This window comes from Melopsittacus undulatus, chromosome Z (assembly GCF_012275295.1).
Source record: "Melopsittacus undulatus isolate bMelUnd1 chromosome Z, bMelUnd1.mat.Z, whole genome shotgun sequence".
NCBI classification, from domain to species: Eukaryota; Metazoa; Chordata; class Aves; order Psittaciformes; family Psittaculidae; genus Melopsittacus; species Melopsittacus undulatus.
Genome location: NC_047557.1, coordinates 83,795,101 through 83,809,412, shown reverse-complemented (window position 1 = coordinate 83,809,412; position 14,312 = coordinate 83,795,101). Strand labels below are relative to the sequence as shown.

General features: G+C 40.5%; 1 protein-coding gene across 4 annotated transcripts in view; it reads right to left on the bottom strand.

Annotated features, from left to right (window-relative positions):
• Nucleotides 1-2,979: 2,979 nt before the first annotated feature.
• The window catches only part of PHAF1 (phagophore assembly factor 1), a 38,360-nt gene continuing 27,027 nt past the window's right edge, over nt 2,980-14,312 (bottom strand). For 2 of the 4 annotated variants that reach the window (XM_005152250.3, XM_031051848.2), the window contains exons 13-17: nt 13,838-13,881; nt 10,869-10,912; nt 9,473-9,531; nt 7,887-7,959; nt 4,797-6,857 (exon numbers count right to left, since the gene is read on the bottom strand). In XM_005152250.3, the coding sequence (XP_005152307.1) occupies nt 6,768-6,857; nt 7,887-7,959; nt 9,473-9,531; nt 10,869-10,912; nt 13,838-13,881 (310 nt within the window). In that variant the 3' untranslated portion in view covers nt 4,797-6,767. Of the gene's footprint in view, nt 3,000-4,791; nt 6,858-7,886; nt 7,960-9,472; nt 9,532-10,868; nt 10,913-13,837; nt 13,882-14,312 lie in introns of those variants that run through there. The other 2 variants (XR_004080984.2, XR_004080983.2) reach the window with 2 other exon arrangements.

Below are 14,312 nucleotides of genomic sequence, written 5' to 3'. Positions count from 1 at the left end.
CTGATTAGTCTGTTGTCTTAGTCTATGGAATAGCTCATTTCTTTTATCCAGTGAATACCAGACCTTTCTATTAATGAAAGATACACTTGCCTTTCTTTCTCCAGCCCTGCTGCATGGCCTGTTTGACCTGGTTTTAAGTTTCCATTTGCTTCTGGCGTTGAGCTGGAAGTTCACAGACACCATATGTAAGCATAATGCACTGGGGAAATGTTGGAGGGCAGCACTGCAGCCCCTGCAGTTTATTCAATTCTGTTTACTGCTACCGCAGCCAAAATGTCGCAGCCAAAATGTCTTTGATTTCACCCAAACTGGAGATCGTTTCCTAGAAGCTGGGGTTCTTTTTGGGAAATCCTAAAGCCCTGGGTGTGTATGAGAATGGGCAGGAAGGACCCTCTACCAACCTTTCTGATGCATCTCAGAAAATCAAACCCATCTGTTTCAGAATGACATTCTGAGCAGCTTCTATTTACTGCCTAATTCAATACACCAGTCAGGGGTTTGCTACAAAGCCTTGCTTGGCAATTTTTTTTCACGACTAGCCCAAGATGAGAAAAGAAAATATAAATGCATCCTAAGTGGATTCTACCAGTAGCAAAGAAAGCAAGCAGACATAAACATCTGAAGCTAAGAGAGTACAGTAGGTTTTATTGAGTCCCAGGGATCCACACACAGTCCAATTTTGTTCCTACTGTACATGAGTAGCCAGATTTGGTCACTATAATGAGCGAGCTGGCTTGAATCTCACATTCATCACCTCCAAATGCACCTCTGAACACATAAACTGGTAGCAAATGCTAAGATCCATCTGCCAGGCCACTGCTGACTTAAGACATCATAAAAAACAAAAGCCAAAGACGTCTCTGAGGCAATTGAGTGTTAAAATGTTGTGCTTCCTGTCTGCAGTTTAATTATTCATCTTCCTACAGCAGGTTCTCGGAAGCAAACCCCAGCTCTGAAATCAAACAGTACAAAATAAACACTTCAGAGAATCCCTACCGGATATTAGCACTGAGAACATCCCTGGAGAGTGCTGAAGGACCACTAGATGTGTGAGTGGAGGGCCCAGTTTGAAGAAGTCTGATCCTCAAGGTTGTACCTTTCAGCTGGAGTCAGGTCTTGGCAGCCATGAAAATTAGCCCACCACGTGTCCTAATGATGCCACTAGCACCACTGATGTTTGGCAAACCCAGTAAAACTCTTAAATCCAACTTTGCATCGTTTTCAACAGCTTGTGGTCAGCAAGAAAACCATACTGAGAAATGAGAGGGAACTAAACTCTGAAGGACAAGTGCATCAAATGTCTCCAAGTGCAACAAACATCCACCAGACCTGACCAGACCAGTGCTCGCTCTGCAATTCATCTAAACCCAGTTCCTCACTGATCTCTCTTTCCTTCCATATCGCAGCCCATCCACTGACAACCCCAATGCTGAGACCAGATTAAAATAAAGTACCAGAAGTCTGCAGTGACTGCCTTGTCACCGGAGGCTGAATGAGCAGGGCAAAAGTAAAGGCATAATACCAAGGCAAACACTCCCTGCAGCTACAGAAGCAAAAGAAAAGGTTGAAATTATCTTAGTAATGTCGATACTTGTGGATGCAACAGAGCTCCCCCAGAGAGGACTAGGATAAACTCAGGATTTTAGGGCTTCAGTTTGTCTAAGAGAGACAAGCAGAGGTGTAAAGGGAACGCAGCGATTCAGGCTATTTTGATTACTGCGTTGATTAGACTGCATAATTACGCAGGGGCTTTTTTTTGTGACTGGTATTTAAACGAAGTATTTCTCTGAAGGATACTGCTACTGGAATAAAATTTAGGCATTAAATGGAATATGTAGTGTAGGTGGGAAACATTAAGGCACTTAAAAAAACGCTTCTGAAATTGCAACAGGCAGTAATTTAAAATGACCAAATTAGTAACATTTAAAGGGGAATTAATTCTGGTATTAAAGAGAAAAGGTGATGTTAAATCACTACAGCCTAATCCAGAACAAAAATTACTACTACAATGGTACCTTACACTCCAGTAATGAGCTGCTCTGCAAAATCCAGCTTACCTTTCCTGCTGTTTTAAGCAGTCAGCACTTCCAGATCATAAAAAGGAATGATTTTGCCTGCTGGAAAGATCATCACAAACATCCCCACAAACAAAACAAGAGCCTTGGATGTAAGGCTTAGCAGATTAAACATTTAAACAGTGACTTTATTAATTACACCTAAAATTCACAGAGAGATAATATGGTATTTAAGTCCCACCTGAACCCTCCAAGTAACAGATACATTCCCTGCAAGAACAAACCCCTTCTTACATGGGGTTTTCACTCAATAACTGACTATAACCTGCCCTTGAGCAAAGCCCCCTGCTTCATTAACTCCTCATCCTATTCTAATGCTTGAGTCACATCTTTAGTAAGCTCCATTTTTAATTTCACCTTAGTTTGCTTCAACCTTACATGAAAAGAACCAACCAGAATTTGTATTTTAACTCTTCGAACACACACAGAGATGGATTTATTTGGCTACATGTGAGTGTCAGGTTATGTCTGATAGGGTCAGCCAGAGAGGAGAGTACTTTGTGTTTGGGTAATCAAGACAAAGGAGATGCAATTAAGAACACCTTGGTCCTTGTCCAAATACTCTGAAGGAAGTAAACCGCTGCAGCTTGGACATCCCATTTCTCTCTCAGATTTACTTTCATATCCATTTGGAGCTATCAAACAAAACCTACCAGAAATTCAGCTCAGCAGGGTTCTTACTCATAGGCTCTAACAACATGGAGAAAGTCACTGTAAAGTGGGCACCAATACTCGGTTTTCCCTTTGGAAAACAACAGCTGGCACCTAACCTCCAGCCAGCCCCTGGTACTGATGAATCACCATCTTGCTGCCATCGAGCCTTAGGGAAGATTCTGTTTTAAACAGATCTAATGGGAGTTCTGGAATGTGAATGATCATGAATATATGAATCACTTCTCACACACCACCAGGTTACCATTTTTTCTGCAAAAAAGAAAAAAAAAATCTGTTTAGAATTAGAAGTGTCCTGGCAACAGAAAACTGGGTTGACAGGAGGAACAGAGGGTTCTAGTGTTACACAGCACTGATCTGCGTAGTACTGCCTGTAAAATTCACAGGAGCCCAGGGACTGCATGCAAGCCTAAGGAATACAGGACAAAATGCGAGCTTCATCTCCCAAAGAAGAGCACAACAATTGGTTTTATTTGGTGTACACAAATGATATACTGCGGAAAATACGGCAATAATCAAGGTAAGCAGACACGCACAAACTTAATTTCCACACTAAGGAAAAAAGCATATATCAAAATGTGCCACCAGCCTTGTCCCAGTCCCTCCTTCCTGCCATACTGCCATTCTCACCTTCTTCCCCAGAGCTCCTCTATTCCCTACTCCTTCCTCTCTTTATTCTGGTGATTCCAAGCTGCTGTTAAGCCCCCACCCACAAATCCTAGACTTCTCATGCCAGCAAGTCCTTCAGGCTCCACACACGCTCCCCTAATGCATCAGCACAGGAACAGCTTGGCTTCATCCAAATAGTAGCAAACAAATCAAAACACCTCAGACAAGTAAGTTAGGAACAGCTGCAATCACAAAGGAAGGGTTATGACACCAAGAAGAGCTGCTCCACATTATCTCCCTGGGCCCTTCTTCAGCTCTGTCTTTCTCAAAAGTCAAATGCTTTGTGCTCAGCCCAGCAGCAACAGCCAACATACAAATATGCCTTTTAATTTCTGTGTTACAGAGGAACTTTTCATGATGAAGGGACTGACCTAGTGAACTATCTGTACTGTTAAGAGAGCACATTTCTATACCTACATCATTTTAGTTGCTTTGACTTGCCAAAGCATTACAAGTGAAGATGTGAATCACTGCAGTTGTTAGATACCTTTGGACATCCTGCCCTAAGTCTTCAGGTGCACACTTTAGCAGCAGTCCTGACCTCATACTTCTGAAGAATTTCAACCTAACGTGCTTGAGAGCAGAATAATGATAGCATCTGTATGGCCATTAACTCAAGTCATCCCATCAAGAATCTCTCTCCTCCTGCAGCTAACCTGGAGCCTTTATTAGAAAAGGATTCATTAAAAATTAACTGAAATTATTAGCAGGATTGCTGTCATATTTTAGTAACAAGCCTAAGCACACACACTATCTCAATTCAGAGATCATCAAAGTCTCCCAGAGCACACTGAGCCAAGCACTATGCAAAGTCATTTTATATTCCAAAACTGAAGGATGATAAAGGAGAGAGAGCCAAGTGTTCCACCCTGCATTACACAGCCACTGCAGGAGAAACGCAAATGGAAACAGGAATCCCATCCTGTATGCCCTGCATTAACCTCTAAGCTGCTGCAGGGTAAGCAGACTTCAGTGTTCTGCTGTTGAAGTACCTTAGGGCATAAGAAAGCACTGTGAGAATTCATGTTTGCTCCTTTTACTGCAGGCCTGCCTTTTATTCTCCTGTGAAACATTCAAAGGCTTGGAAGCTTGATCAATTTTCATGCTAACCCAAAGGCTGACATGACTATAGTAATTGCAGTTTTTGAACCTAATACAGAAGACACAGTGATATTTACCACTCTTTAAAGACCTTTCTTCTTCATTTCAGGGCATAAAATAAAAATACACTTTCAAGTACCTAGGAAAGAGACTGCAAGTTATACTGGCTTTTATACTCTTTGAGAACATACTGTATGGGCTGTAAAGGAGGAATACTAGTCAGGTACTTCAAATATGACATGGCAAAGACAATAAAATAAAAAGAACAAATTCATAACAAAAAAGCAAGACCATCCATGATTTTATTACAAAACCACCCAGCAACTGTATTTAACACAAAAACAGTAACTGAGAGTCTCTTTTATTTTTCTTTCAGTGTACATGCTCATTATTATTCCATTTAATTTACAGAAGGGCTATGTAAAATGAAATTTAAATTAGAGAGGAAACAAAAGAGAGGTTGAGGCATAGAATTTTCTTAGCAAGCAATGACCACAGGAGACAGCACAGATTGAACAGGGATTCAACAGGAGTGACACCTAGGGATAAAGGTAAACAGTAACTTTTTCCTTATCCATTAGATTCTCCATGGGGCTTTTTTTGTTTGTTTTAGCAAAACAGTTTAGAGTATCACAGAATACAGGAAGACTAAATGGCAAAGAATGTCTCACACACACACACCCATTTATCCCTGCTACTGGTCCAGGATCCAAAACTTCAGTTAACATTCCATTTCCTACAGTTAACATTCAATTTTCTGTCTCTCATTCACTGATAATCTATACAGGATTACACTGTACATGGAGTTAAAATTACAAAAATGTCATATTTACAAAATCTGTACACATAGTAAAACTCACAAAATCGTCATCTATGTATCACAAGTTGCGACACCAAAATATTAAAAATGGGATAAAATTATACATTTCTCGTGTCCATTTTTAAAAAGGGTATAATATTTCAAAGACAGACCATCTATTTCCCCAAATAAGACTGGTAAGAGAACTAGAAACCTAAAGTATCCTCCTGGGATAAAATGTCACAAGCAGCATCCCCCAAATAGTAAGGAGCCTATATTCTGTCTGCTGGGGTGGGGTGTGCAGTTAGCATGTATGTACAGAAATTGTGAAACTACAATAAGGATGTCTTTGGCTAAACCTTTGGCATAAATTAAAGTCATACATCAAAAGTTACAGAAAAGGTTTTCCTGGTGATAGCAGAGCTTGGGAATTTCCTTCTGAGATACCATTATATACATCTGTTCTTTCTCTAAGGAAACAGTAGGAATAAAAAATTCTGAAACAGGCAACACCATTCCTTCATTAAAGTTCCCTAGTATGAAAAATTGTATCAAATCTTTTCACTAAAACATAATTCAATCACAGAAATAACCTCTTCCAGAATTTATTATTGTTTTTGAAACGGCATATGAAAAAAAAAACCCACAAAAAAATGTACACCAGCCATGGCAGAAAAAAATTGTTTCAGCATATCAAGTACATATTAGTGCAGGAAGGTGGATAAATTTGATCCACTGTATAAATAAGCTTTATGCGCAGCATACATTAAATAACCATCACACCCCACTCACTCCCAGTACACAGATGCTCCTCAGTGAAGATAAAACGTTTATCAAGTAATTAAAGTGTATGTAGTGCAAATGTTACAACCAAGTATTATGCACATGCTACTTGCTTGGTTTAAAGTTACACAAAGATGTGGTGCCTGAAATCATGGACATATATACATCCTTGTCACACTTGGTACAATGTCCTAAGCCACAGAAATACTGATGTGTTTATATATACACACATACGTTTTCTTAATATGTGACCACCACATCAATACAGTAACACAAACAGACTAAAATCAATACCTGCTTCGAGATGCTCCAAGGCTCAGAAAGTTTGTGCTTCTAACTCTTGCAGTCATTACGTGCCCCTCTTCCATTTCCCCCTTCTGCCAGCTGAGAAGTGGGGACAGTCTCTTCAGGTCTGTGCTGCATAGGATGAGGGCAACAGAGAGGAATAAATGACGGCACAGGCACCTAAGCTGCTTTCCTTCATCAACAGTTCCATGCCTCATGATGAAGGGTTGAGAGAATTTCCCCTCCACACCGTTCCTAGGTGGAAAGGCTTATTGAAAAAAAAACTAAATCATAACGTGCTTTCCATATTATAAGTGGCAGCAAATCAAGGCACGCTGTACTAATTTCGTAGCATTGAGATTAGCTGACTTTGCAGGGGATGCTCACTGGGGAAGGTCCGATGTTCTCAACTGGCTGCTGGGCCTTGTTGGGCCATAGAGAGTAACAGAAGCTATGTGATTATTCTGCATCACCTGCAAAAGGACAGCAGTGAAAAAGGGAAATTAAAAGAATTGTACACCAAACAGGAACTCTAAGAGTGAAAATGGTGAATATGGAACTGATCTGCCTGAAAAAAGAAGAACTTCCAACAACAAAAGAAAGCAATAAGCTCTTGGCTAGTTCCTACATACGGTCTCTAGATTTCCACGTCACATCTAAACACCAGCATGCTCCACCTACTGAGAGTAGAGCATATGCCTCTGCTAGTATGAGTTCTAGTGACAGACTTGAAGTTCCAGCTTTTAACATGTAAATATACAGCTTCAGAGAAGAGACTGGGAAGTTGCCTGTCTCTGACAGTAAGTTCTAAAAAAATAGCCATGCTCCAGCACTGGCTTTTATTGAAATGGAAAATAAAAAGCCAATCATAAGCACAGTGAACCCCTCATTTTCTCTTGCTGTCGTGATTTAAGCCCAGCCTGTAACTCAGAACCACACAGCCGCTTGCTCACTCCCCCACCTTCTTCCTCCCCCTGCTCCTGGAGGGATGGGGAGGAGAATTGAAAGAATGTAACTCCCATGGGTTGAGGTAAGAACAGTCCAGTAACTAAGGTATAACACAAAACCACTACTGCTGCCACCAATAATAATAATGATAAGGGAAATAACAAGGGAAGAAAATACAACTGCTTGCCACCCGCTGACTGACACCCAGCCCAACCCGAGCAGCAATCTAGCCTTTCCGGGTAACTGCCCCCAGTTTATACACTGGGCATGACGTGCTGTGGTATGGAATACCCCTTTGGCTAGTTTGGGTCAGGTGTCCTGTCCCTGCTTCCTTCCAGTTTCCCCTCCTCCCTAGCAGAGCATGAGACTCAGGAAGTCCTTGGTTAGACTAAACATTACTTAGCAACAACTAAAAACATTGGTGTTATCAGTGCTGTTGCCAGGCTGAAAGTCAAAAACACAGCACTGCACCAGCTACTAAGAAGTAGGAAAATGACTGCTACTGCTGAACCCAGAACACTTGCTTAAGCAAATATGAAAGTTTTTCTCCTAACCTCAAAGATCATTCGTTGCAGTCCAAAGCAAAAAGTTGACCCAAATGGATTAGTGTTGTTCGGAGATGATGACCTGAACAGAAAAGAGGGGGGAAAAAATATAAAGATGGATGTATGAGGATCACAAACTCTTTAGGGATGAATAACCACTCAGTGATACAACATAAATTATGGCATCTTTATCACAGCTTTTATAGAAAGAAAATAAATCCACATTATGAAACACCACTGCTAGATTCCCAAGTGAGACAGTGGATACCTCTGCTTCACATCACAGAGCCAAAAGTAATCAACAAGTTACTAACGACCTCTACAGGAAAACTCTCTTTCATTTAACTTGAAGAGGAAGAACCCTGAAAATAAACAGGTCCATAGGAAGAGAGAAGCACCATGTAACTTACTATAAGTTACTTTTGTCCTTTGCCGCTCTTAAATCTACTTTGCCGTAGCCTTTACCATATGTATTCCCTATATGTTGTCTACTAATCCACTGGTTTTATCATGTTAAATTACCCTGTAAGATGCTGAAATAGAACAACCCAATTTTTATTAAACAGTATTTTTCATGATTAATACAGCACTTATCCTTCCGTTATTTCTGATACTTTTTGACAAACACACACACACACACACACATGACAATGGCAGACTCCCACTGACTGCAATGGATTTAGAGTTATAGCCAAAAAAGCCCCATAGGAAATACTTATCTTTTGGCCTTTTTTATAACTGGCCAGTTCCTCAGATAGCATGTCTCAGACATCTGAGATGTGCTCAGTAAAGCAAACTGGCTGAACTACTTTCTACATCACAGATGAAAAATAGAAAGGCTCTAGGTAATCACTATTTCATCTCAGCTGTACTTCATGAGGCTTCTGCTTTAATGATCTCACTGGATAAAACAGGAATAAAGGAGAACAAAGGGAACAATGATTTAAGGGAAAAAAAGGGGGAAATAAACCCCAAACCTCAAAATCATATGAAAGCCTTTTGAAAATACCTTGTGTATCTGAAATTGCTGCAGTATTTTCACAGTACCCATGACTTACACTTGTCCTGAGATAAATCATAGTTTCATATCACAGAAAAGTAACTACAAACAGATAACACCTATTTAGCCAAAGACCCAGCTCAATCTCTGTAGAAACAGGAAATGTAAGGACTATTCCATCTTCAGTCAGGCCAAAATAACTGTAGAACAGCCCTGTATGTTCATAAAAGCAAAGCTTCTTCAGACAGACCGATCTCATATATACTACACACTGTTGCAGGATGTCACGTTGTTGAAACACATGTGAGTAGTGTAAAAAAAACCCACCCTATTTATTACACAAGAAGAGAGAGACTACTTTATATGCTCCTTAGCTCTTTGGATTTTACAGTTCAAGGAATGTTGGAAATGTTTTCATTCTGCATGTCACTATTTCGAATGAGAATAGCTATCTATTCTTGTTAGCAGCCAAAAAAACAGAAACTTTAAACAGCAAATCAGCACAAAATAACTAGTGCAATAAACATTCTTCTTCTGCCTAAACTCGCCCCCTGTTATCAGCTCAACCCCTGCCAAGCAAAATAGAGATCTTTACCTGTGAAGTACCACTGGCTTCTCTACAGGGTGCCCCAGAAGATCCTGAATACTGTCCCACTGTAAATACATGAAAGACTTTGTGTTAAAATGAGGCACATGAACTCTTTTGGTTCAGGAAAAGCGTCACACATGTTTGTCCACAGCATGCTCATTTGCCAAATAACACAGAGGTTTTATTTACACATGTATTTTGTGACTGAAGCCATACTCAGGTAGTGGAAATTATCCACTACTATGTAGGGCTAGGAAATCCTCTCAGGGTTTATTCTTGTTTTTGTCTCAAAACAGCTTTAAATTGGAATTATTAATTAAAAAAAAATCTATGTGTCTTACAGGTAAAATGTAGCTGTAAAGTTCTGTAGCATTTCAGGTACACCTCAGAGAACAAAGCAGCTGTGGGAACCTTCAAGAAAATATCCTCTTACATACTTTTGCAGAGGGAAAAATAGGATTGACTGCTACATCTTCTGAACGTCTTCCCTTGATTAAAGTGACAAATTTGGAAAAGATGAGGAAGGCTGCAGTTTTCACGACTCTAATCAGACTTAATAAAAAGCTGCAGTTCCACACACAAGACCGAAGTAAGCCAAAGCACTAAAGGGTGTAAGTAACTCAAATTGCAAAGCAAAGAATGGCAGCTTCCAGGTTGCTGACTCCAATTTTTTCTTCCCAGTATGGGGCTCAACATTCCTTAAGGAAAGCCTTCAATTTGGTTCCCCAGGAGCCAGGAAAGCAGCACTGACCCTGGCTGAATGTTAACTGTAGAGACTCTGCCTAACACAGTTTTTGAGAAGTTCTTCTGTTTGACACAGCTCTCCAAGATGCAGCAGCAACTGCCAAGTGGGGATGTTAATTTAGGTGGTAAAGCTGAACAGCCTTCAAGGATTCCACTGTCATGAGGAGGTGTCACACCTGCAGTGACATTTCTGTAATGCCTGCTGCTGCCTGAGAAATATCCCATTATTGGCACCCTTCAGAAAAAAGTGGAAGGGCACTGGGCTATCTTGTTAAATAATACATGCCTTCAAGAACTACATTAAATAGAAAAGCTCTGTAAAAATTCTGTTTAGAAATATCTTTTCCAGTCAACATTTAGCCAGCACTGCTACTGCTTTCCCATATGATTTATTTTACTGTTTTATTTCTACCTACAGGTAGCTTACAATGCAAAACATCCAACAATGCAGTTGTTTCAGTTTACCTTAAGTATGCTATTACAAATGCCTTCAATCCTTAACAAAATGTTTAAACTACAAAACATACATTAACTTTTGGCCTTCAACTTTTCTATTTTAAAACATGATAAACTGTTACTATTTCTTCAAAGTGCCTTTTAAATTCAGCATAGATCATGTACATAGTTTAAGAAGGAAAGCAGTCCTGCACAAACTTACCTTGCTGTATGTTGTACATACTTCTGTCTGTGAATCAGCACTGTCTACGATAGAAAAACAAAAAAAAACTCTATAGTTTGTGTTCAACCAGTCTCATGTATAATCCTTTATTTTGGGAGATCAGTTCAGATAGCAGAAGACATACAAGCATCAGATCAGTTCATATGCTGAAATTAACCAGCATTTACTAGCAACCACAACTGTCAACAACACTGATTAAATGCTGGTTAAGGTGATTATACAAACTGCCTATTTATAAGCAAGCTCCAAGTTCTAACACTTTATATGTTTAAGCTGTAATTTTATATATAAGAATGCCATCTTAAAAGAAAATGTCATAGAATGGTTTGGGTTGGAAGGGACCTTAAAGCCCATCCAGTTCCAACCCCCTGCCACAGGCAGGGACACCTTCCACTAGACCAGGTTGCTCCAAACCCCATCCAAGTTGGGCTTGAACACTGCCAGGGATGGAGCAGCCACAGCTTCTTTGGGCAACCTGTGCCAGGGCCTCAGCACCCTCACAGGGAACAACTTCTTCCTAAAATCTCATCTCATTCTCCCCTCTGTCAGGTTAAAGCCATTCCCCCTTATCCTGTCCCTACAGGCCCTCATCCAAAGCCCCTCTCCAGGTTTCTTGTAGCCTTTTTAGGAACTGGAAGCTGATCTAGGGTCTCCCTGGAGCCTTCTCTTCTCCAGGCTGGACAAGCCCAGCTTTCTCAGCCTGTTGCATAGGAGATGTTCTCCAGCCCTCGCAGCATCTCCATGGCATCTTCTGGATTTGTTCCAAAAGCTCCATGTCCCTCTTGCATTGTTGCCCTAGAGCTGAATGCAGGACTGCAAGGGGGGGTCTCCCCAGAGAGGAGCAGAGGGGGAGATTCCCCTCCCTTGACCCACTGCTCACGCTCTGGGGGTGCAGCCCAGCATGCAGGGGGATTCTGGGCTCAAGTGCACACTGAAGCTGGGTCATGGGGAGCTTATCATCCAACATCCCAAGGTCCTTCTCCTCAGGGCTCCTCTCAACCCATTCCCTCCCTAGCCTGTCATGGTGCAGAGAAATACAGTACAAAAAATTAGAAAGGAATGCTTGGGATTGAAAACTACATCTCTTTGTACCAAGTTAACATACCTAGCACAGCCATTTATCTAAGACCAAACACCCCACTGCATTTGGAATGGAAGCTAGCTAAAACTGACAGCTGAGGACTCAGGTGTTGGCAGGCCTGGAATCAGTGAAAACACTATTCTTTCAAAAACTCTTGTTAAACTACACAGCAGGGAGTTAATAAAGCTGCATCAGGCACTCCCACCACAAGGAATAAAACGGGTTCTTCTGTTTATAACCTGTTACATGTCCTGAACATGAAGGTTGAGACCAGAAAGGTATATTAAAAAATAAAAAAAAAAAAAAACAAAACCCAACCTCAAACCAGACACTTTCAGAAGAGATTCATGGTATTAGTTGAAGTGAATTAAAAAAAAAGGTAGAAATGAATGCCCTTGAAGTGCTACACAATAACCTACGGGAAAATTATGTAAAAAGCCAGAACTTTCATGTTTATTCTCTTGGCTGAAGTACGAATGAACTTACACATAAGCTTGTATATAGAGACATAGTTTTTGCAGGTTCCTTTCCCCTACATGCTCAAATTGCTATTGACAGCCACAGGAAAATTGCACTTTACACAGGGAAGTGCTTTCAGTGAATACCAGTCAGAATGAGAAGACCATCCCTGGCCAAAACCTACCCAGCATCCAGTATTCCCCAGATAATGAAAATACTCACTTTCCCAGTACACCTGCTAATTCTTACAAGGAAAGAATTCTACCTTGATCACTACAATCTTCAAACAAGGTTCCTCATGCTTTGTTCAGATCACTTACATGCAGACAGCTGTACACACCTTAGTATCTTGTGGAATCAACACTACTGTTATATGCATTTTTTCAAGTAGAGATTTTCAACTGAACACATACTTTGTCTATAGCACACAGAGCCAGCATATTCTGGATGTTTGTTCTCATTCCCAGCTAAACCAGTTTATATTTGCTATCATGAATAAGCCTTTAAAGAGCAAGCTCAGCATTAGAAAGTTCACCTATGGATTGGACAGCACAGATTAACGCTGCCTTGCAGATTCTGAGCCTCCAAGTACAAGGTAAATGATTTTAGCAGAGTGGCAGAATTACAGAAAGTTAGTCATGTTGCAACTAAATAGTCAGATAATCCAAGTAAGTAAACAAGGTGCTGTAAGTAAAATCAGAGAAATGCTAACCTGAAGTATCTTTTCACTTAAACATAAACCTAACAATTCTGGTGTCCTCAACTTAAAAAGGAAATTGAATGGTTGGAAGAAGTCCAGAGGAGGGCCACAAGGATGATCACGGGACTGGAGCACCTCCCATATGAATACAGGCTGAGAAAGTTGGGGCTGTTCAGCCTGGAGAAGAGAAGGCTGCGTGGAGACCTCATAGCAGCCTTCCAGTATCTGAAGGGGGCCTACAGGGATGCTGGAGAGAGACTATTCATTAGGGACTGCAATTACAGGACAAGGGATAATGGGTTCAAATTTAAACATGGGAGGTTTAGATTGGATATAAGGAAGAAATTCTTAACTGTGAGGGTGGTGAGGTACTGGAATGGGTTGCCCAGGGAGGTTGTGAATGCTCCATCCCTGGCTGTGTTCAAGGCCAGGTTGGACAAAGCCTTGGGCGACATCGTCTAGTGTGAGGTGTCCCTGCCCATGGCAGGGGGGTTGGAAGTTGGTGATCTTAAGGTCCTTTCCAACCCTAACTATTCTGATTCTATTCTATGGTTCTAACCCTGAAATTTCTCCTCCATCTCGATGACTTGCACTGTTAGCATCCTCTGATAATGATGGATGCATTAGAAATGAAAACTGATCATACCTCCACTTTGAGCATGTTGTGGCACATGCCCCCTAAAGCAGGATGACAGATGAACTACTCACCTCGCTTAATGACTAGTGGAATCTTGAATTCACAGCGATGGTAACTAGAAAGTGCAAATTGTCAAGCTATTAGAAACCAGAAAACCCAACATAAACTGCATAGCACAGACTTGGAGCTCTTAACCAGTTTAACGCACAAAAATCACATGAAGAATAAAATGAAAGAGTTTCAATGCTAAAAATTCTCATTTCTACTTTTTATATCAAAAAAAGGCACCAGCCTGGCAACATCCTAACAATTTTCTAAAGGATACAAAAGTTTCTTCAGCACAAATTACTCTGCTTTTAGACAGAACAGAAAAATACTCAGCTTAGAAACAGTACTACATATTTCTGTCACTAACTGCTTAAATCAGAGAGACAATAATTTATTTTTTAACTCGTATTCCTCTTCTGAAGAGTTTACATTTAAAGAGTATTGAAAATATGTTCTGAAGCATGAGAGAAATTTAATTTTTTTAAAATGACTAACTGA